Genomic DNA, 23,871 nt, shown 5'->3' with positions numbered 1-23,871 from the left:
ACAACTTGATACATTTTTTAAAGCAAGTTGAGCAAACTGAAAAAAAAAGACTGTGTGGGAGTTGGGTTTTATCGTGACACATCCAATGATGATGATGATGATGATGAACAGTGGGAGGAAGAAGAGGATGATGCAGATGGGAAATACAACCAGTGGGGACACACTTATACGCACGTGGAAACTGCAGACAAGCAGTGATAATTTTACAATTGGCACACTGCGAGTCCGAGGGATTCGCTTGTCTGAAAACTGTGCGTCCCAGGAAACTTGTCACGAGTCCCAACATACTACGGATGCAAATAAAACATAAGCAACGATATATAAACATTCAGATTTAATTTATTTATTATATGGTTTAGGGTTAGGGTTTATTTATCATTGTACTAGTCTTTCAGCTCGTAGATCCTCCTCTCTTTGCAGCCAAAAGTCTTTTGAAATGTGCGTATTTTTCCTTGCTTCCCCCGTTTTGCTTCATGATCATCGATCGAATCTTCTGCAGTTCTTTTCTTACTAGTTGTATTTTTTAACTGCGAAATAACTATCCAGACTGTTTTGCTTTTTCTGAAACATTTTTTATCTTTCTTACACTATTACGAAACTCTTGCTATCGCTTTCTCTCCTTCGTCTGCTAGTGTCTGCTAGTCTCGTTCACGCGAGAATTATTTCGCAAAGATTATGTGGAATAAATTGGTTTGCTATCGGATATATGTGTTTTGGTTTTTTTTTTTGATAAAAATTTCTTTGCGTCCGAAAAAAGCACATTACTTGAAATTGTGCGTCTGGAAGAAAAGCTGTGCGTATCAGACGCAGGACGCAGAGGTAACGAGAACACTGGACAAGTATGCCTTTCGGTGAGTAAAAATCATTTTTGTTTACCTTTTAAATAGAATAAATGACGCTTGTTGCTATGGTGGTAAGGACAATGGACAAAGAAAACCTTTTGTAAGGGAACACTACTGTGATGCTTTCAATCTGATGATCTAAGTTTGTTTCATTCACTGAAAGATGCTAGTTTGTAAAATGTGAATTAAGGAATTGATCTCCTTACACACTTGTTTGCTTCCTTCAGAAATCAACAATGCAATTGATATATTAATACAAAAATGCCTTTGCTGTAAAAAAGTGCCATTTAGAGGGGGTGTAAAGTGTGTTTTATACATAAGAAATTTGACTCGTAATACTTTGAATCGGTTGTTTATTTGAATTTGGATTTAATCCAAATTCAAATAAACAACCGATTCAAAGTATTACGAGTCAAATTTCTTATGTATAAAACACACTTTACACCCCCTCTAAATGGCACTTTTTTACAGCAAAGGCATTTTTGTATTAATATATCAATTGCATTGTTGATCTTGTTGATTGCTGATTCTTTTTGAGTGTGTCTGCATCGTAATCCGATTACGATGCAGACACACTCAAAAAGAAGTTTAATCTAATTGACCCCAACACATGTTCAGTGTCGAAGTTTATTTCCCGCTTATCTAAGCTTGTTATTGCCAATCGTTATCACTGTAACGTTTGGGTTTATGAACTTATGAAGGGTCAAAAGTGAAATCCTGAAACATCTCTTTAAAAGCTAAATGTGCTCTTATATTAGTCAACAGAAAAAAAAGATTTGTATATACTACCCAGTATTTTGTGCTCATGTTTGCAGCACATCAGTAGCAGGAGGCACAAGGATAGAGCGGCAGGCAAAAAGACCAAACCCAAATTTAAACCCTATACTGCACCAGGACAGCAGCAGTCACCCACCTTCCAGGCGGTCAGTGACCGTAACGCATGCAATTCAAAACATTTTTGTATCTAATTAATTAATTTTTTTTACAGGTTTTAAAGCCTAAAACAACCATTTTATTGTTATTTATTTAAAACATTTTTACAAAAGCATTTTATAATGTTGTTTTTTCACATATATATATATATATATATATATATATATATATATATATATATATATATATATATATATATATATATATATATATATATATATATATATATATATATATATATATATATATATATATATATATATATATATATATATATATATATATATATATATATATATATATATATATATATATATATATATATATATATATATATATATATATATATATATATATATATATATATATATATATATACATGTATATATTATTTCTGAATATAATTTAGTTTTAAATGTTAAGATTTACTTTGTTCTGATTAATATATTTAAAACATCAATTTTAGTAATTATACATGTTGTTTTAAAATTTATGCAAAATATATGTGTTATATCAATAGAACAAATTGAAAAAATAGATCACATGCATTTCTTAAAACCTTTTCTTTTTAAGCCCTTTTGTAGAGTTACTGTTATAAACTTGAATATCTCTTTAAGAATCAATAAAAGATTATTTAAATCGCAATGTATTTTGTTACACGCGTTTCTATAGTATTATTTTTATTAATAATAATTCTATCTTTCAAAATAACACTTTTAAAAAACATAAAAGAAGTAAAAATGTGTATACTTTATAAAGTTTAGATGTTAGTGAACAATCAGGAATCATTTATAATTATAAAAAATACAAATCTTTACTCAAAAACTGAATTTAATGATCAAAATTCTCATCATAGTTACAATAAATGTCCATGTATATTTTTTTCATAACAAAAGCAACCAAAACAAAGGCATTGTTGTCAGTTTGACACATCCCACATTTTCAATGACGCCATTATACAATGTTGACTAAAAAGCAAGCTTTTTCATGATGCAGTGAGTTGCTATGGCAACAAAATCATTTTAATACGTTTGTCGTCCTCTTCCAGAAAAAGCATGAACTGCCACCGTCCTTTCTACTCCACCACTCCCTGATGGCTTCTTTCCGTCTGGATCCCCCCACCAACGCCATCATCAACTTCCCAATTCCCCCTATCCAACAGCCACTCATGCAGACGCCACTAGCATTTCCTCACTACTGAATAGAGTTATTGTTATTGTTGTGTGTGGCGTTTCTATATGCAGCTTTTTAAAACTCAACATTTGGCAATTATATTTTCTTAATTTATTTAAATGTACAATTTTAAATTTCGTTTTTAAAAAGTAATTGTCTTTTTACTTATGTTTGAATTGTATTTTCCATTCATTTTCTTAACTACTTTATCCTCACTAGGGTCACGGGGGGTGCTGGAGCCTATCCCAGCTGACTTCGGGCCAGTGGGGGGTTGGGGGGGGGGGGGGGGGACACACCCTGAATTGGTGGTCACAGTACACAAAGAGACAAACAACCATTCCCACTCACACTCATACCATGCATGTTTTAGGGATGTTGAAAGAAACAGACTACCCAGAGAAAACCCACACAGGTCCAGAAAGAAAATGCAAACCCCAGACAGGTGGACATGACCTGGATTTGAACCCAGGACTCCAGAGCTGTGAGACCAACATGCTAACCACTCATCCACCATGCCAACCAGTTCTAATCTAATATAATCTAAGAAATAACATTATAACATATGAATTGTTTAAGGGACTCTCTGTCAAAACAAGTTCCGATCCCTGCTCTTAGAGAATGAGTTCCACTGAATGACAATTTTCAGGATTTGAACCCAATACTCCAGAGCTGTGAGCCCAACACACCAACCACTTACCCACCGAACCACCCAGTTTTAATCTAATCTAAGAAATAACATTATAAGATATTAATTGCTTAAGGGATTCTGTTAAAACAAGTTCCGACCACTGCTCAGAAAGAATGAGTTCCACTAAGAGGGAAAAAATCCCTTCCTTGTGAGTATTTTTTCGCCATTGTGCGGTTTGGTTGTCGAGGCCGTTGGCCTCCAGGAAATGGTGCCACCACTGGGAGGAGAAACTAGCAAGAGCAACAAGCGTCAGCAGCTTCGAGTAGCACGTCAAGGTAACACGACACACGGAAAATATACTTTTGTCCCCTTCTTAAAGTCGTTAATACAACGAGTACTTTTGTCTTTTAACATTCAAGCCACTTGGTGAAACTCTTCCGATGATATTTCGTGTTGTTTTCTTGCTGTTTTCGTCTTTGGAACTCGTTAGCGGAAGATGGGCTTGGCTCTCTCGCTTTCGAAATACTATTATTTCTTCTCCGGTTTTATGGCGTCACTTTGGTGAAATGTCGAAACGTTTTAACGTTCTCCTCCTTGACAGGAAAGGAAGATGAGTGACAGTCAGCCGAAATTGGAACTTTTTGTCAAGGTAAGGCCGATATTTGTTCTATGTACACTAGCTCATACTGTGACGTAGATACGCCGCGTCACGTTGAAAATGCGCGACGGTGATTCATTTCGTGATTAAAATTCATATTTTGCGAAGCTGTATCTCAACCCTAAATGTAACTGGCGGTGTTTATGTCACTCATAAATCTTCTATGGACTCAATGGCGCGATAAACCAACTAATCTTATTAAACGCACATTACATTAGACCTGATTCTATATTTAGTCGTAAAACACGCTTGTCCCATAATAATCACATTTTTCCCATTTCATAAGGAGTTCAACACTAAAGTCTTGTTCACATGTTTTTTTTATAATGATTCCTCTGTATGAACGTGCTACACCTTCTATTTTTTTTGCACTTGGTAGAAGAAAGATGCTTTTGTAACTTTTCTGAATAATACTTCCACTTATCCATGGTAACTTCTATTTTGGGATTTAAGTTGTAATTTGTCTTAAATTTGGTGAGAAACAGAAGTCCAACGCAGTTCAGTAGTTGAGATTTTCATTTTGAAAAATCCTGTGTTATAGTTTTAATATATTTTTGTTTTGTTGTAAATTACTGGTTTAATACAACGGTCTAATTTAGTGCTTACTGCTACTTCAGGTTCATAAAGCGTGGGTGTGAATGGTTGTTTTTCCTAAATTTGAATGGCAATAATTTGAAAAACATTGCCTCTTTAATAGATAAAATAATTTCTAGTTAATCTGAGAAACTATTTAAGAATAATGAAAATAATCACTGCCTTAAACTTAGTCTTCCTTCGATTATCGCAAATTCACTTCCCGATTTTTCTGCTATTAATAATTTTCTGAAGAATTTTTTAAATTCATAAAAATGTGCAAATCCATGCTGAAACTCGTATATCAAAATTTGTCTCTTATCTCAAGATAAATATCTGCTCAAAATTTTACTCGTATCTCAAATTGCTCGTATGTCGGGGCACCCATACGTCAAGGTACTGCTCTACTCAGATTCCAGCAAAATGAGATTTCTGTGATTTGTGCAGTGCTGCATAAACTATTTTTTAACTATTGTATTGCAGGCTGGGAGCGATGGCCAGAGTATTGGCAATTGTCCCTTCTCTCAACGTCTCTTTATGGTTTTATGGCTTAAAGGAGTCACTTTTGATGTTACCACAGTGGACATGAAGAGGTAATTGTTCAGTCTTGAATGCACCACCCACATATTTAACAATCTTAGGTTTCCGATGTGGAGGAAAAACGCTTTATTCCTCACTTCCTTTTTGTCATCTGCTAAAAGAAAGCCAGAGATCTTGAAGGACTTGGCTCCGGGTGCCCAGCCACCCTTCCTTTTGTCTGGCAATGAAGTGAAAACTGACACCAACAAGATCGAGGAGTTCATGGAGGACACACTTTGTCCCCCAAGGTAGTCTACCCATTCATTACTTTGGTTGTACTTTTTCCTTTAACCCTAGTTACAGTTTTTTGATATAAAAGTGGGCTCTTGTGGACTTCAGGTACCCTCGTCTAGCAGCTCGTAACCCCGAGTCCAACACAGCAGGCATGGATGTCTTCTCCAAATTCTCAGCTTACATCAAGAACTCCAACCCTCAAACAAATGAAAGTAAGTAACATAAAATCCCCAAGCAAAGCGAATCCTCATTTTATCTTGTGTTTCATACAGGACGAAGTAATTTGTGATTTATTTAACTTCTTTTGCATTATTAAAAAGAAGCAAGGTTAAGTCCGTTTGGAAGGGGACCTTTATATATATATATATATATTTTAACTAAAACACTTCAATGTTGTTGATACACTTGTGCACAGATCTCGAGAAAGGGCTTCTGAAAGCTCTTAAGAAACTAGACGACTACCTCGGCTCTCCACTTCCTGACGAAATTGACGAAAATAGCGCCGATGAAGTCACTTCCTCGTCACGCCCCTTCCTGGACGGCCAAGAACTTACACTTGCTGATTGCAACTTGCTCCCTAAGCTCCATATTGTCAAGGTAATCAATCTTCTATATTTAATAGTAAATAAAAACATAACTTAGGCCATTTACTGTCAAAATACACACCACTTTGACTGCTCTTAGCTCATTTATTCCCAATCATTTTCACAAAAGATAACTTTTAAAAATTCCTCTCACTCTTAAAAAGCAGCATCAACAACTGTGAGGAATGGATTTTAAAGGCAAAAAGTTATGAATGATGAAAACTAACATGATATTGGTACATTTCAATTGTGTCATTCGTTTTCGCTGTTTCCATGGTGACAGGTCTGTGAATGTAATTTAAATTATGATAGTTGTGGTTACGGTCTTCTCTCGATTATCACGACTTCACTTATGGAGAATTCACTTCTTTGTGATTTTTTTTAGTATAAATTGTTCATTATTATGTTCATAAAAATGTGAAAATCCAAGCATTCCACATTTTATGAACTTTACTTTTTTTAAATAACTAATGGCAGGAAAAAAAATGTAAAGAAAGTAGTAGCAAAGTAATGAATTGTCCATAAGTGAAGACGCAATACTCGAGGGATTACTGTAAACAAACTACCTTATTTTCAGGACTGTAAGGCACACTTAAAAGTCTTAAATTTTCTCCAAAATAGACAGTGCGCCTTATAATCCAGTGCGCCTTATATATGGAAAAAAAACAAAAACCACCACTGTCGGATATTAAAAAAAACACAAACACCTGAAGTGAAACAATACTGTTAAATATGCAGATGCCATCTTAGTTTACAAAATCTTCCATCATATAGCCCCCACTGCAAGATTTTATACAAAAAAATCCAAAACATCAACAATGGCTGGCTCTAGAGGTGACTGTAAAGTAGTGAGTGCTTCATACCTGGAAGTCAATAGCAATTAGTAAAATGAGTGTACAACAGACAAAACAACCACCTGTTATCGTAACATATTAACAAGCTTTTAACCCAAAAAACAACATAACCTGTTGGGGGTCGTAGTGAAATAAAAGACGTTAAAAGTCGCAGGCCCATTCAAACTACGAAAAAAAGTGGGAAAATACAGTACAATGTGGAAAATGACTAGTAAAAAAAGAGCCTTCTTAAAGTTGTTTTTTCATTGTAGGTTGTGTGTTTAAAGTATCGCAAATTCAGCATCCCTCAAGCTCTGTGCCACCTGTGGCGGTACCTGAATGCAGCATACGCCCGCGAGGAGTTTTCCTCCACATGCCCCATCGATGACGAAATCCACATGGCTTATTCTTCTGTGGCCAAAGTTCTCAAATAGGGCTATGAAGGTAAAATGTTGCTTAAATTCCATCAATTTAAAAAAGCTGAGGTAGATACATAAGTCTACAAACAAGTAAAACTAAGCATACAAATGCAGTTGCTTAAAAACGCTTTGCCAAGTCAAACTTGAAATTTAAAATCCCATGTCGATTGGAGTAAGTATGAAATGGAACCACATACGCTAGATGGACCAACATTTTGAGATATGTATACATTATTAATGTAATTTAATGTGGTGGAAGTTGACTAAAGTCCAGAAACATTCCAAAATCATTCATAATTTTAGAATTCTGTGAATTTATTTTCCTGGAGGTGCCCCAGTTTCCTAAACTTTTTAAGTACCGTATTTACTCGTTTTCTTCCGTCTGTTATGGATGGATTCTTATTGTCATACTTCCAACTTACCAAGGAGTGTTGGGGCCATTTGGTAAGCAAATTTTTCATCCAAAATTCAACAAAATTAATGTGTTTGTTCCAAACGTGTTCATTTTTTTCCGTTTGACCCTAATTCTCCTTTCTAAGAAGTGAATTTAAAAACTATGACTGTTCCGGATATTGTGTGTTAACATATTATTCATACTGGAGGAAAGTTACAGGAAGTGTTGCAACAATAGCAGGTCATTTTAGATAAGTTGAAAAAAAAAAAGTTATCTATCTTTTGCAAGAAATGCTTACTTACAGAAATGAAGCTTTATGCTCATTATGAGCTTTTAATGGGAGTTTTTTTTTTTATAATGATACATTTGTCCACATTTATTATTTTGAAGGAAAAGGGACTAGTATGTATATCAGTTACTGTTTGATAACCTCTTGTTAGGATCACACTAGTGAAAAGGAACTTGAATCAAGGATAGGTTTCAACTAGTTTATTGTTCGTTACAAGTTTTAACAAACTGAAAAGTGACTTAAGAGAGTTAAGAGAACTAAATAGAATGATGCGCCTTGTTATGCTGTTTTGGGATTTTAGTTAGCAAGCAAAGTGATGATTCATGAAGTACAATACAAATGTAATTTCATGAAATTTCACATCTTAAGGAGTCCAAAATATAACTTTTAATCCATTAGATGAAGTTATATTCAAGCCACCAAAGTGCACTTTTTAAAAAATAACTTTTTTGTACACTTTCAATATGGCATCTTTGTTTTTTAAGTTACACAACTTAAATTGTCGACGTCAACCTTGCCATCTTTATCATCCGCAATCAATCAATACTTACATATCTTCGGAATCATATTTCGCTGTCAAGTTGACTAAAGTTTCAGGGACCTAACTAATTAAAATGTTACCTTTTTTTTGTTTTTCAACTCAACTTTTTATGTGTCCATTACAATGCATGCTTTTTTTTTTTAATATTGACTCCAATTTATGTTTTATCCTGTTACTTCATACTGTTTTGGTTTATTCCATGTTTGTGTTAACAAAGTAATATTTGTCTACAGAAAAGTGACCATGAAGAAAATATTGAATAATTAGGAGACAATCAAACTGATGGCACAATTATTATTTTTTTTTACTTCTAAACTCATATTTCAATTGTTGTATCTTTAAAAAATAAGATTAATAAAGTTTTCCTCACAAATGAATATTCTCTGAATGTAAATATGCTAAATTATCTACTTTTATACATGCTTAGACTCATTCAAAACTATATTTATACATCTTCCTTTGCAGTACAAAGCTTTGCCTTCATCCATTAGGGTACTTATTATTTATTTTCACGACTATAAGGCGCACTTAAAAGTCTTAAATTTTCTCCAAAATAGACAGGGGGCCTTATATATGGAAAAAAATTAAATGTGCCATTCATTGAGGGTGTGCCTTATAATGTGGTGCGCCTTATATAAGGAAAATGCAGTATTTAGCTTCTACTACTGTATTTTCACGACTATAAGGCGCACTTAAGTCTTAGATTTTTCTCCAAAATAGACAAGGCGCTTTATAATCCAGTCCGCCTTATATATGGAAAAAATTGAAATTTGCTATTCATTGAGGGTGCGCCTTATAATCCAGTGTGCCTTATATATGGGAAAATGTCATTCATTGAGTGTGCGCCTTATAATGCAGTGCGCGTTATAGTCGGGAAAATACGGTACTTATAAACTTATTGTTGTCAAATAGATTTTATGTAATACTACACTAAACTAATTTGTTTGGGATTACGCAGCAAACAAAAAAATGAAATTAAAAAATATATAAAATATAACTTGTCATATCAATGACATTATTCAACTCATTTTGTGTACAGTAAGTATTCAGTTGACTTGAATTTGAAAAGGATTTGCAAATAGTCACATTTTTATTTGTTTTTTATTCAAATTGCCCACTTTATTGGAAATGGCAAAGTCATAATTTATAATTTTTTTGTTGTTGTTGCATTTTATTAGTTTTTGAGCCATTGGAATGAAAACATCTTGTTTGGTGACATAACATTTTCCTTTACAGACATTTTCTAATGACTTTGGCTTTTGGAAAATAACCCAATTTGTGCATGTTCCGACCTTTCAGGACATTAAAAAGATGACCATCGGTATTAAGCAGAGCATTGCTCCTCCCCAATTGGCTCCAAGTAACAATGCCCCGTTACACAGATTGAGATCACAGCACACATTAGTGTAGTTGAAATAAAGGCCACTGGCATATTTCTGCCCACTCACACCACACTGAGATGGAACAGCACAGCTCTTTTCGTACAGGGTTATTTGAAGTGCACCTGTGGATAAAAAAAGCAGAAAAACTCTTTAATGTCAACATCAATGTGTAATTTTTCCATATATCTGGGCATACAGGCAACCTCCATAAGTACACTAAGGACCACGGTGAGCAATATTTCTCCTACCCATAAATGATCTAATAAATGTCACTAGAATTTGCACTGAAATTTTACCTTATTTTTCTGTTCTAGCTTCCATTTAGTCCATATTTTTCCATCGGAAAACTCACTCAACTTTATCTTCACTGAATGTTTTGCAGGTAAGACCTTTCTCACTCAAAAAAACAAAAGATTTCCCCCCAGTTTCACCACTTGTTCTTCTATTTGCATATATACCCCCACAGCTATTCCAACTTAAAAGATGTATAGTTCTTTTTTACACTAGTTTGGGGAGTCACTGTAGTATTACATTCACTTGAGCAGAGTTAGCTTTAGCCTTATGCAGAAGTATGGTCAAAAGTACATAATTCCATCATATCCAATAATTAGCTGTACATACAAATGCACAGTTCAGAGAGAATATTGGTCAGCATAATATCGATATTGCTCACGTTCTAATTTCTAAAGTTTCACTTTGAACGAACTAGTAGCCATGATTCCATTTATTTTAATGATTACCGTATTTACTCGCGTATAAGCCGCATTTTTCGGACAAAAAAATGACTGAATCGAGGGTACGGCTTATATAACATTGTGAAATTGTAATTTATTTCATTAAAAAGCATCAAGTTCTTAATCAAGATACTTATTTCCTTTTTCAAATGGAACAATTTGATATTTTGTGTTTACAAAGACAGCCATATTAACCTTTTTGTGATTATTAACCCTAATAATGTGCTTTTGAATCATACAGTATCTCAGAAATACCTAATAATAATAATACCCCTAAAAATACCTCAGAAATAAATAATAATGTGATGATTTTTCTTAAGATTTTCCCTTCAAAGTAACACATTTGTACTCCTTATTAAAACCATGAATATGGAGGTGAAAATAGTGAATCAGGGGGCGGCTTATACGCGAGAAATTGTAAAATTCAACAGTTTTTAGGCAATTTTGAGGGTGCTGCTTATACGTGGGGCATCTTATATATTATATGCGATTAAATACGGTATGTTCCTCCACTAATAAGAATTCATATTACACCTACAGTGTCTATTTTTGAATACAAAGACAACTCTTAGGTCAATAGTACAATGGAGCTCGTTGGAGACTTTGTACAATGAATCTTTGTCTTTTCAGTAGAGAATTTTACATAAGCCACCTCTTCTTGCTGTTGCCGTGCTAGACAGGCAGCGATGTCCTTCTGCGCACACCTCGGGAAATTTTAGGCAATCCATAGGAGAAATAGCAGGAAATACACATGTATAACATGTCAGACAATCTGAAATATAACACAAATGTATTCCAATTATACAGTCGGGAAAAAAAACATGTAGCTCCCAAAGTTTATGTATTTAGCATTTAATTATTTTATTTAAATTTTTGTTCATCATTTTTTATTTTCAGATACAAAAATGCCAGTAAAAGTGTGTATATAGTGATGTTTTGTATTGATAAATTGTATGGGAAAGTAATGTAAAGACAAAATATATGGTGTTGAAAAAATGGTAAACGTTGTTGAACGTAATCAAATGTAAAGAAGAAACAAAAAATATGGCATTTAACACAATTATCCCATATTTTTAGAGTTGTTTTTGATTTTATAGGAAGCCTACACAACAGCAAGGATTAAAAACATGATAAAGTATTAGGTTTATCATCCAGTTTTGTCATCCAATCAGGTTCCCCTTTTTTTCTTTAAGAAATAACACTAACCATAACGTAAAAATAGCAATCTTCAAAAGTATGGAGCAAAAATAAATCAGAATAAAAAGATATGAAGGGTATTTAATGGCAATCTACTATCTACTTAAATACATTTTTTTTTAAATCTATTAAAAAAAATTAAAAAAATCCAAATTCTTATCAAACAGGAAAACAAGTGTTCAAAAGGATTGTAGTGAAATATTTATTATTAGTAATATTTTTTTTCCGGTACTTACTGGCCAGGGGAAGATAAAGGAGTAGCAAAAGAAGCTGCGACATGATGCCTCCTTCCAGTCCAACCTCTGAATCTTGCCTTAAACATCTACAGCAACTTTCAAATTATTTCCAATTTGTCCCCGTTGAAGAACTCACCCCTCCCTTATTATCATCCTGCTTTCCCTTCCTCTTAAACTCTAAAAATAAGAGACAAACTTAACAACACAATAACTTTTTTTCTCAAACTTTTGTAGTGGACTAGAGTAGGTTGTCAATAACAACACTCATTCAACAGGCGCTGTAAAAGTCGGAGACATTACAAATGTATAGAGACCCCACCATGTGATGTACAGCACGGGTGCGCATTCACGTCAGTGCGTCCGCCATTTTGCGTGTGTCAGATTTGCTCCTTGAACGGAGAAGCTTAAAGAGGATTAATACTCCCTCTATTACACCCTGTTACATTTAAAACTGATATATATTACAAAGAAAACGTATTATTTTAACTTTATAGTGGATTATTGTTATTATTTTTGAATTAGATAGGTGACAAACCAATTTTGATATTAATTCATATTTTTACATGTTTGCAGCCTTACATATGTAATTGTAATAATGTTGCAGTTGAGAAAATTAAAATGAAACTCAAAGTAAACACAATATTGTTTACTACCTTTGGTAGTAGACATGGTCTCCCTGAATTGGTTTTCAGCCAATCACAGGGCAGAAGGGGACACAAATTCATGATGTTAACAAATTTGTTTTTTCTCTCTTTGCTTAAGTGTATTTTGAGCATTATAACTGCATGTTTCCCCTCTCATTTCCTATAAATAGTGATTGTTGATTGTATATAGAAAACATTTAGATGAGTTTATCAAGTAGATTAAAACTGGTAAACTGTCTTTTAAGTTAAAAATGTCCCTTGGAAATAATGTCACGTCGTTAACTTTCTGTTTTTGCACGCTTAAACATAAAATAAGCTTTTGGTATGCCAACCTTCGAGGTTATGCTGACCCAGCAATGACTAGAAATGATGTTTTTTTACAAAGTGCCGTATAAATAACAGGTTCACAATATATACTATATATATTTATTTATAATTCTGAAAAAGATTCCTTGAAATTGTCTTAAGAGTTATTACATAAAGGGAATCATAAACATTTCATGTACAATTGATACATAATTACCATCCAAAAGGCGAATGACAGTCATAACATAGGAACGTTGTATTTAATCGAATTAAACTTGGGTTGTAATAGAAGACGTGAGGGTAACATGGTGGACCGTCTGCTGACTGCTGGTCTTGTGATGGAACCAGTAAAGTGGCCCAGACTAGATAAGCAGTTTTTTAAAATTAGTTAATTACCTGTTTGAGCTGCAAAAGGCCATATCATGATATATATGCAAAGTTTTGCAGTTAGAGCAAATTATATCTCTAGAATTTGAATAGTGGTCACTTTTATTTTTTTATATTTATCAATTTTAACAGATGGAGGTAAATAAACTTATTTTGGGGGATTTATTTTACATTTATAATCAGCTATGGTAAACATCAAATCATGCAATTTATTAAAGTGTTGTCAGAAATCCACTAGAGGGAGTAAATAGTAATCAAACTTTATTTTAGAAGGGCTTTTCATACTAATTTAGCTCAAAATGCATGTGAGAATAGAATCAAAATTTTAATATAGCCTAAAAATATTAGTGCAATCCATCTTTACTACATATATTAGTATTGTTATTTCAAAAATTCTAATTTAATTTGATATAAGATTTATATCGTGTTATCAATAAAGGTATTATACAAGTTATTCTAATGTCTAATCTCTAATGTCACCATGAGAGGTAGAAAATTACATAATTTTAAGACGAGAGTCAAGAGAAATAAGAAGTTATTCCCCTATTTAGCATGCCTGTCAAAGCTGACCTGTGAAAGGCAGTACGGCACCAACTAGCCTAGCAAATATGTGGCAGAAAAAAAAAGGTTAAGTCTTTGACAGGCTATATTCAGACTATTTACACATACTTGCACCTTTATTCAATGTGGAAAAAATAATTATTGATAAGGCTAGTACTTTTATGTAGCAAAAATGGCTTTTTGTAAAATACATGAAGAAGTGGCCTCAGATTTTTCTCCATATTTTGGTGAATGGAAAATTCCTGGTGTTATTCTTGTGTTTTGGAGGGATGTTGGGTTGGTTAAGGACTCCTATAATGGACAGATGGTGTTCTTTAATCCTGTCTGTGACCTTTACTTGCTATCTTTCTTACAACCCCCTAAACCCACTTATTTCTCTTTGCTATCCCACCACTTTATGTGCCCAAATATCTCTTGTACACAATTAATTTGTCTTTGTGCAAAAAAAAAAAAAATCATAATGTACCGCACAGGTGTCCAATTGGCGGCCCAGGGGCCAAACCTGGCCCGTCACGTCATTTTGTTAGGCCTGAAAAAGTAAATCATAAGTGCCGAATTTCTGTTTTATGATCAAATTCAAATTAAGTTTATAGATGTATAGGAAATGTTTCCTGTTTTTTTCCCTTTTTAAATCAATAATTGCACTGTTTTAATCCAAAATTTAGGGTTTTTTTTCATAGTGTTGTTTTTAGTTGAAAAGTGGGGTTGAATTTTGTAATGAAAAACAAATTACATACATTTTAAAAATCCATTACAAGATAATATATGCTATTAAGAGGCTCAAAAAGAACATTTGTACTCATTTAAATGTCCAAAAATTATCTCTTGATGATAAACAAAGCTGTCAATTCATTAATCGATTAATTTTGGCAGCCATGTTGGAAGACATAACGGCCCTCCGGATGAAAGCGAAACTATGTCGTGGCCCTTAACAAAAAAAAAATGAGTTTGACACCCCTGTTCTTGCCAGAAAGTAATGTTGAACCCCCAAATAAGTAATATACACGATTCTCCAAATTGATATTGCAGAGATAAAAAGTCAATATATTGATTGAATGGTGTGTTTTGATTTTAAACACGTAAGCAACCCCTGCTAGCTGCATGTTTTTCCAATAATTCTGCACCGTTTGACCTATTTGCGAAAAGCTTAAGAGATTAATTTTTTTGTCATGTCAAGGACAAAAACAAACCGCTAAGAATAAGCAGGCATAAATATGATGCCCGAAAAAGAAAAGCATCCTGCTTTTTCATGCAACATTAAAAAATAAAACTAAGGAATAATGCAAGAAATTAAAAAAAAATAGTTGTAAGTCGTTATGAAATTGAAAAATTGGGTAAACCTTTTTATGGATATTGACTATTTATTTGTAATTGACAACAACAAAATCCAGAAATAGCACAGATTTTATTGATGGCCATTTTTATTTTTTGCCATGTAGGCCACAATATTAATATTTTATATACAAGTAGATGCCAGGTATTTTTAAAAATAATATTAATAATCGTATTTAAAAAAATACTCTTATGAATAAACAATGAAAGAAAAAGTGCAATATTATTGGAAAATGAATAAAATTGGACTGAATTAAAAACAAATACACTCATCGTGGCCTCCAATAATGCTTCAAAGTTATTATTTATTTAATAGTATTTAAGTTGTTACCTGCCATTGACAACCGGAAATTAATTCTTAAATAAAAATGGAATGTCATTATTACCTGGAACAGTATAGCTTTAGGTTTTGTCACGCACACGCCACAAAGTCACTTTTGTCTCGTTAAAGGCGTCATATTTGAGCTGAAACTTGAAAGTAGCCCGTGTGAAGCAAAGAAAAAAAGTTTGTTTTATTTTGAAATGTGTATTAGGAAGTTGCACGTTTCAACAAAACAGTGAGCGGGAGGACAAGAGTAAAAAGCAAGATAACGGGAAACTGCCCTGTTTGGGAAATACATTAGGCAGTGGTAAACGTTACCAAAAGTCTTCCCTTCACGCTCTAAAGTGGTAACTAAAATTATTATTATTATTTTTTAAATGTTTTTTTGCATGTTAATTGTTGCCTGAGCTTGGATTTTAAGTTGGTCATCGCATTGATTGCAAAATGTTTGCACCGGTTGTGAGTTTAAGCCACAAGTAATGGATACATATTTTAATAATTGCTGTTTATTTTCTTACGATTATGCGTTTTGTAAAATTTGTATAATCCTTTTAATTACGTGTTGCAAGATGCGGAGATTTGCAAAGTTTTTAACTAACTTAATACCTTTTAGAATATGAAATATATGCGTTTTTACTCCTACTCAATTACAGAATGATATTTTTGATATGATATGTTTGTTATGAATACATGTTAAATCGGATCATCAATTCCCCTGGACTGGGAAATGTTCATTTATAATTTTGTTTTATTATAAAACATTGAACATAGTTGTGAACCAAAACTGTTTTTAATCAGCACATACAATAATACTCCCCGGGAAAAAAAAATCCTTCCAAACTATTTTATACATTATAAATATAGTTTACCAGAATTTTATGTTAAAAAATCTAAATCACAACGATTGACAATTCACAAAATTCATGAAACTTGAGTACAGTAATCCCTCGAATATCGCAGTTAATGTAAACCAAACATGGCCGCAATAATCTAAAAATCTCAAAGTGGGGTCACCCCTATTAGCAAGAGTGGCTTCCACTTATGAGTTTCAGTGTGTATTTTCACATTTTTAGAAACTTAAAAAAATATATATATATTCAGTACTGATTGTAGCAAGCAGAAAACAGGGGAGTGGCTTTCATATTTTAAAAAAATAATATCAGAAAAAAAAATGCAAATAAGTGAATTCACTATAAGTGAAGTCGCGATAATCAAAGGAAAACTGTACAGTAAAGACATTAGTCTTTGAGAGCCATACTCAAAATTTAGAAATAAAAATACACTAAAATGTGTGCTATTTGTAGTATTGCCCCCACTTTTAAAGTACAAGAAATCTCAGATCTTTTGACAACATTGTGGCGCTGTTGCTAATCAATGCTAATCAATGGGAGTATGCATCCAAAAGAATCTAATGGAAAACAAATGTTTAAAACCGCACTCGAGGTAGTGTCGACACCACAATGCTCACGTAACGCTCTTATTGATGCGTTCAGAATTGAGCTCTCTCAACAGTGGTTTCCATATTTTACCTCACAGTTTACCGCACCTATTAAAAGAGCCACATATGGGTCCCGAGCCATAGGTTTCCTACCCCTGGGCTAGTGTTTCCACTGGCATTGTTGTTGTTTTTTTACACCTCTATTGTGCTCCACAGAGATGGCAAATATCTGCCAGTACGGCCAGTTCACCCACGCGGTGGTGCGGGGTATCCCAGAGACCTTCGGGAAGGTGGAGGGAGACAAAGGCGAGAACAAGGAGACCTCTGTGGACCTGGCCAAAGCCAAGCGTCAGTTTGGCTGTTTGACGGGGGCGCTGAGACAGAAAGTGGGCCTGCAGCTGATCGAGATACCACCCGATTCAGAGCTACCAATGAGTTGGAGGATTGAGGACGTGGCGGTCATCCAAGGTGATACGGCGCTCATCACCAGGCCATTCAGTCAGCAGAGGCGTAGCGAGGTAATCATATAACTCATTCAATTCCATAGAAGGGCATATTTGTCAATTCGGATTCAGGCTAGAGAGCTTTTGATAGGGATTCTTTAAGTTCATGTCTATATGGAAGTCCACATGGTGTTTCGAGAGAAATAGTTGTTTCTTAATATAAGTAAAGTAAATAAATAAAGTATTTCATGTGTCACTGCTGATTACTAAAGAACAGAAAACTGAAAATATTACATTTACGTGAAAGAAGGATTGGAAAGTATTTTCCTTGAATTAAAGAAAACAAGTCACGCATTCAGAAGCTTGCAGCTTCATTGTCACATGACCCAAACTTGACATTTATGTTGAACTAGAACTGAAAAATCCAGATTTTGGTTCATCACTAGATTCAATTTTGGCAGCAAAAGTTGCACATTGGATTGATTATAAGGCGCAGTGTCTATTTTGGAGAAAATTTAAGACTTTTAAGTGCGCCTTATAGTCGTAAAAATACGGTAATTGCTTCCAGGTATGAAGCACTCGCTTCACAGTCACCTCTAGAGCCAGCCATTGTTGATGTTTTAGATTTTTTTGTATAAAATCTTGCAGTGGGGGAGGAGCTATATGATGGATGATGTTGTAAACTAAGATGGCATCTGCATATTTAACGGTATTGTTTCAGTTCAGGCGTTTGTGTTTTTTTTAATATCCGACAGTGGTGGTTTTTCATTTTTGGTTTTCAGTTTTTTTCCATATATAAGGCGCACTGGATTATAAGGCACACTGTGTATTTTGGAGAAAATGTAAGACTTTTATGTGCGCCTCATAGTCGTGAAAATACGGTAAGTCAAGGAATATGCTTTTCTTTGAAAAGACTTGTTTACTGTTCGGCAGGTGGAGGCAGTGCGCAGGGTGATGTCTGAGCTCGATCTGACAGTGGTGGAGATGGAGGGGGAGCTCGGCGACTCCGGTGGGGCCACACTGGAGGGCAGTGACGTCCTCTTCACGGGGAGAGAGTTCTTTGTGGGTATCTCCTCCTACACCAACCACAAAGGAGCCGAAGTGCTAGCGAACACGTTTCAGGTAAGAACTGAAAAGATGGCCGACGATTGTCAGGAGTGTATGATTAGATTTGGGGAATTGGAGGAGAGACATTGATGAATAGGGCTTTTATTTTTTTATTTTTTGGACTAGAAACCATTAAGAGTGGATGTGATGTAACCACTATTTGGTGTACATATTGATTCCATTGTTTCCCTTAAGTGCCTTAAGTCCATATATATACTATTTAAAATACTGTGAGTGTGTTACATGGCATCATGTTTCAGAATCAATGCAGGAAGGATTTGGCAGATGCAATTGGATGTATGGGTTATATTTGGGCTTCAGAATTCTTGAAATATATATATTATTACCATGTTAAATGAAGGAATAAACTATAAAAGGCTAGGTTAGTTCAGGTGAGTTTTTTTTTTTAAATGGGTTGCTTTATTTTGTATTTGAAATAGCAAGAAACTGACCTATTTACTTCTATTTGCTTACTTGTTATAGTCACACAAACAGTTGCAGATATGTATGGTTGTTTTCCTTCTGTTTAAGTAACTGTCACAGCTGAATAAGATGCAAATTTATGTAAATTAGTAAAGGAAAAAATGTCTTGTGATCACGGAACATGCATTGACATGCAAACAAGGCTATGTTATTAGAAAAAAATCAAAACTAGAAAACGATATTGCTTTACACATTCTTCATTTTTTTTAAATGTTTGTCAGGTTCATCATAATTTAGTGATTTTCCTTTTTCTACCATGCTAAAAAAAGGTTATAGTAAGAGGATTGTGTATATGTTATGGGACAAACTCCCATGAATATTTATTCTTAATTTAAAATAAAATAGGTATTCGTAGTTAAAAAAACAGCAATAGAACAAAGAGGGTAGTCCATTATTATTATTTAGTTTTTTAAATTTTTCCTCAATTTACTAAAAACTTGCATATTGTAGTATTTTAAATAGAGATGATTAGAGTTTAATGGGTAGAATTCCGGAATGACCCTTATACCATTAAATTGCAACATCAATTTATTGACAAAAAGATTATATAACAACAATTGAAACACTTTTATTAAATTCACTACACGAGGGGTAAATTATTTAAGTTATTTTAATTTTTTAATGGACTTATTGGTTTCGTTTAATGTTACTAAAACGAACCCAAGCCTCAAAAAAAAAGAGCAGAAGAAAGAAAATTGTTGCTATTTGGACTATTGACTTAAAAAGTTACTAAGCAATACAATGGAAGTCAATGCTGACCTAAAAAAAAACAGCTGTTGCATGTCTGCATTTTTGGACTCCAAACGGATTGAGATACTTAATCGGAGGAAGCACAGGCGTTACTGATTGTTTTAGTAACGCCTGTGTCATTCGTACCCTGACGTAATGCATTTCAGGTTATGGTACAACATATTCTTGTTGTAACTAGCACAGGGGTGTCAAACTCCCTTTGGTCTGCGGGCCGAATACAGCTTAATTTTAGATCAAGCGGGCCGGACCAGTAAACTCATTGCAAAATTACATAGAACTAACAATAAGACCACTTTTGTCCTTTGTATTAGTCACTAATACTAATAATTAGTGCAAAGAATGAGTAAAATATCAAAATGTTTATTAAAAGAATGTTCCTTTTACATTATGAACAATATATTATGAACAAGAGAATAACATAAGAACATAAATAAATGTCAATTCATGTTGTCTGCACGTACTAAAACACTGCCCTCTAGTGGATAATATAAGAACTTCAAATTTTAAAGAAAATTCATATTTTTTTAATACAATGCAGCTTTCTTCCCCGGGCCGTGCCAAACCACCAGGCGGGCCGGATCCGGCCCGCGGGCCGTATGTTTGACACCACTGAACTAGCATCTTGAACACTTAAATATGTCACAAATGAGTTGAAATATATGTAAAAAGATGAAGTAATAATGTTAATTTTCAGTTTTTTGCAGAAAACAATGTCTTCTCCATTTGTTATGTAACATCAGTCATGGGATAAACTGAACCGACAGTTCAATAAAAGCAATGAGTGCCTGTGGAAGCGTTAACTAAACATTTTCCACTGTGATGTGTTCAGGACTTTTCCGTGTCTACCGTGCCAGTCTGTGGTGGGATTCGACTGAAAAACATCTGCTCGATGGGTGGGGCAAACACCATCATCATCAGTAACAGTGAAGGGGCCAAAAAGACTCTACGGGTGAGATTATTATTGTTTTTTTTGTTATTGCCAATTTGAAAAGGGTTTTCTAGCTGCCTACGTTGTTTTTTTTGGATATTTTGAGGCTCTTGCGTAGTTATACAAGCATAAGTGGGCAGAAAAAAAATTGGGCACTGGTAGGATTGGTAGATGCAATTATTGTTAAAGAGTGTTAAAAAGTTTTAAGACTATCAGTTGAGGAATGATGTAGAACAACTTTAAAGTTGGTGTTCACAAGAACAACAAGAGTTGCGAAGGATTCATGAATTTTAATATTATGGGAGAAAAAATTTAATGTTAGGAGATTAAAATCAAACTAGTATGAGATTAATAATGAAATAGAGCGAAGGTTAACATCATAGTTTGTACTATTACATGTTTTATGTTGTAAGATGTTGACATTTTAGTTGGTTGCTTATTTTTAGGTAATGTGAAATGGAAGTTGATTCACAGGCTTTAACTTATATTGATAAGTCTGTGACCACAAAACCTTTCTTTGCATAATGTTAGGAGATTGAGGTAAAAAAAATGTATTGTTACGAGATTGAGGTAAAAAAATCGTAATTTTACGAGATTGAGGTAAAAAAAAACAAAGTCAATGTTACGAGATTAAGGTAAAAAAAGTCATAATGTTACAAGATTGAAGTTGTTTTCGTAAAGTACTTAAAGTCTGTGTAAGCACAACGTTGGTATTCATGCCATACTAGGAGATTTAAGAAATATTGGGAGTAAACGTCATTAAATTAAGAGATTAAAAATGTTACGTTACTCATTTTTGCAGGGTCTGTAGACATACATTTTTGGTGACTTAGGTCTGTGTCAAAATTTTGGAATAGTTTTTTGGGTTTATATGATTCCTGTTGATAAAACTTGGATGAGAACAAATTATATTGTTAATATAGGCGATATAGTTGTTAATGAGATGATTTTCAGCCAAAAGTGTGATTTGGGATTTTTATTCAATGCAAAAAATGCCTAAAATCAGGAAATAATAATATGTTATGATGTTAGATTGTCACATTTGTGTCCAGATGATGGAGCAGTTGACCGACCACCATTATGAGGTTCTTACTGTACCAGACCAGTCTGCCAGTAACTGCATCTACATAAAAGGCCCATCCAAGAAAGATTTCTTGCTCCACAGGCCAGCGGAAGAATGTCCTGACAGCATGCCTGTAAGTTATATTTAGTTATTATTTTTTTTCTGTTGTAATATCCTGTTTTTGGTAGGGTTTTTCAGAGTGTGGCAACAAATTCATTTGTATTTATTTGTTCATTTCTATGGGAAAAGCTTTGAGATGCATGTAAGTAGACATATGAGCTCGGTCCTGAAACGGATTAAGCTCGCATCTCAAGGTATCACAGTAATTGTAACCAAAGTGTTCTTTTTTTCCGTTGTTTCAGGCCTTCTTGAAGCTTCAGGACTACACTTTCTTGCCCACAGCCTGCAGTGAGGCTGAAAAGTTAGGAGCCTCTCTGTCCTCGCTGTGCCTTCTTGTCAATAAGAAGCACACGTATTTCTGATATACTTTTGAGTCCTTAGAACTATCATGGGATGGATAGGGTGGGTCTTTTAACTGTAGGAATGTATTTGATCCAAATCCTCATTGTTGGAGGAACTCATTTGCATCCTTTACACATGGAAAAGTCAACTAAGCTTCACTTCAGTGAATTTTTTTTACCTTGAGTAGCTTCGGCTTGATTTGGCTAAAGGGGTAACATGGGTTACTTTTGGATTAAGGATGAATGAAACTATGCAAATTGTGCTTTAATACTTTGGTAATTTAGCTCTTTGTGGTTCAAAATATTAGAATTATGCTTTGTCTAGGAAGAATTTTCTACATCTTTTCTATGGAAGGTCCAACTATTAAAATGTTTGGTGAATTCAAGTAGGAACATTCAAATGATTACTGACACTAATACTCAAATGATTACTAAGGAAAGTGTAGTCACTTGGTGGCGCAGAGGTTAGTGCACTGGACTCCCGCCTGGGAGACATGGGTTCAAGTCCCAGTTCGGACACATTTTCACTTAGTTGTTTCTGTGTACTTCTTGTCAAGACACACATGATTACTGAGGAAAGTGTAGTCACTTGGTGGCGCAGAGGTTAGTGCACTGGACTACCATCTGGGAGACCTGGGTACGATTCCCGCTGCCGTCGTTTGGCTGAAAATAACTGGAAAGAAGAAATGGTCAATGGAATAAGAAGAAGGGAAAAAAAAAGAAAAAACTTTTTAATTTATATTAAACACTTAGTCATACTTTTCAGCAAAAGGTTATATTCCGAACTGCCTTCGGCAGTTCGGAAGACAGTTGGAGGGACCTGTCTGTGCGAAAGGCGTTCTCGGGTCGGCCTTCGGCCGACCCTCGACCGCTTGCTTGGTCAGTGAACCGCCGACACCGGGAAGCGAACTCACGTTCTCTCGGTGCAAAGGCGAGTGTGCAACCCACTACACCAACTCGTGCCCCACTTATACATGGGTGTTGAAACGTTTTATCCAAGGAAATGGGGTGAAACACTTAGTCATTTTTTGGACAAAATGCTTCATCCACCATTCAATACTTATACACTTAGAATTAGAACTTATTCTTTTAACTGAATAATATTTGGAAAATCTTTGCCTGCACTGGGATTTGAACCCAGGACCACAGAGGTGGTAGACTGATGACTTATCCACTGGGCCACCACCCAGTGAGAGAAAGTGGTAGTACTTATACTTTCACCTCTTTCATTAACCTGAAACACTTAGTCATTTTTTTTGACTAAATGTATCATCCACCACTTAATACTTATTCAGTTAGACAATAGCCATTAGAACTTATTCTTTTAACTGAATAATATTTGGAAAATCTTTGCAGGCACTGGGATTTGAACCCAGGACCAGAGGTTTGAGACGGATGACTTATCCCCTGGGCCACC

The 23,871-nt window shown here is 34.4% G+C and overlaps 3 protein-coding genes and 1 long non-coding RNA gene across 4 annotated transcripts; 3 read left to right on the top strand and 1 right to left on the bottom strand.

Annotated features, from left to right (window-relative positions):
• Window positions 1-213: 213 nt before the first annotated feature.
• On the top strand, window positions 214-3,154 carry LOC144214976 (uncharacterized). The gene is made up of 3 exons (XR_013330312.1): window positions 214-851; window positions 1,658-1,765; window positions 2,824-3,154. It is a non-coding gene; the product is annotated as an uncharacterized LOC144214976 (long non-coding RNA).
• A 611-nt stretch (window positions 3,155-3,765) lies between these two features.
• clic1 (chloride intracellular channel 1) lies at window positions 3,766-9,057 on the top strand. The gene is made up of 7 exons (XM_077743600.1): window positions 3,766-3,911; window positions 4,178-4,225; window positions 5,291-5,400; window positions 5,509-5,634; window positions 5,726-5,832; window positions 6,036-6,217; window positions 7,310-9,057. Exons 2-7 carry the CDS (start codon window positions 4,187-4,189, stop codon window positions 7,469-7,471), a joined length of 726 nt encoding a protein of 241 aa, XP_077599726.1. The 5' UTR covers window positions 3,766-3,911; window positions 4,178-4,186; the 3' UTR covers window positions 7,472-9,057.
• Window positions 9,058-9,777: 720 nt separating this feature from the next.
• On the bottom strand, window positions 9,778-12,496 carry LOC144214882 (uncharacterized). The gene is made up of 3 exons (XM_077743601.1): window positions 12,230-12,496; window positions 11,449-11,568; window positions 9,778-10,184 (listed from the first exon to the last, which is right to left on the bottom strand). Exons 1-3 carry the CDS (start codon window positions 12,270-12,272, stop codon window positions 9,976-9,978), a joined length of 372 nt encoding a protein of 123 aa, XP_077599727.1. The 5' UTR covers window positions 12,273-12,496; the 3' UTR covers window positions 9,778-9,975.
• A 3,388-nt stretch (window positions 12,497-15,884) lies between these two features.
• Window positions 15,885-22,842, top strand: ddah2 (DDAH family member 2, ADMA-independent). Its single transcript, XM_077743760.1, has 6 exons — window positions 15,885-16,128; window positions 17,436-17,737; window positions 18,596-18,784; window positions 20,832-20,951; window positions 21,983-22,126; window positions 22,356-22,842. The coding sequence occupies exons 2-6, from the start codon at window positions 17,438-17,440 to the stop codon at window positions 22,473-22,475; spliced, it is 873 nt and encodes a 290-aa protein (XP_077599886.1). The 5' UTR covers window positions 15,885-16,128; window positions 17,436-17,437; the 3' UTR covers window positions 22,476-22,842.
• Window positions 22,843-23,871: the final 1,029 nt, after the last annotated feature.

Source organism: Stigmatopora nigra, chromosome 21, assembly GCF_051989575.1.
Source record: "Stigmatopora nigra isolate UIUO_SnigA chromosome 21, RoL_Snig_1.1, whole genome shotgun sequence".
Classification (NCBI taxonomy): Eukaryota; Metazoa; Chordata; class Actinopteri; order Syngnathiformes; family Syngnathidae; genus Stigmatopora; species Stigmatopora nigra.
Note: the sequence above shows the minus strand (reverse complement) of the source record. Positions and strands in the feature narration are given on the sequence as shown.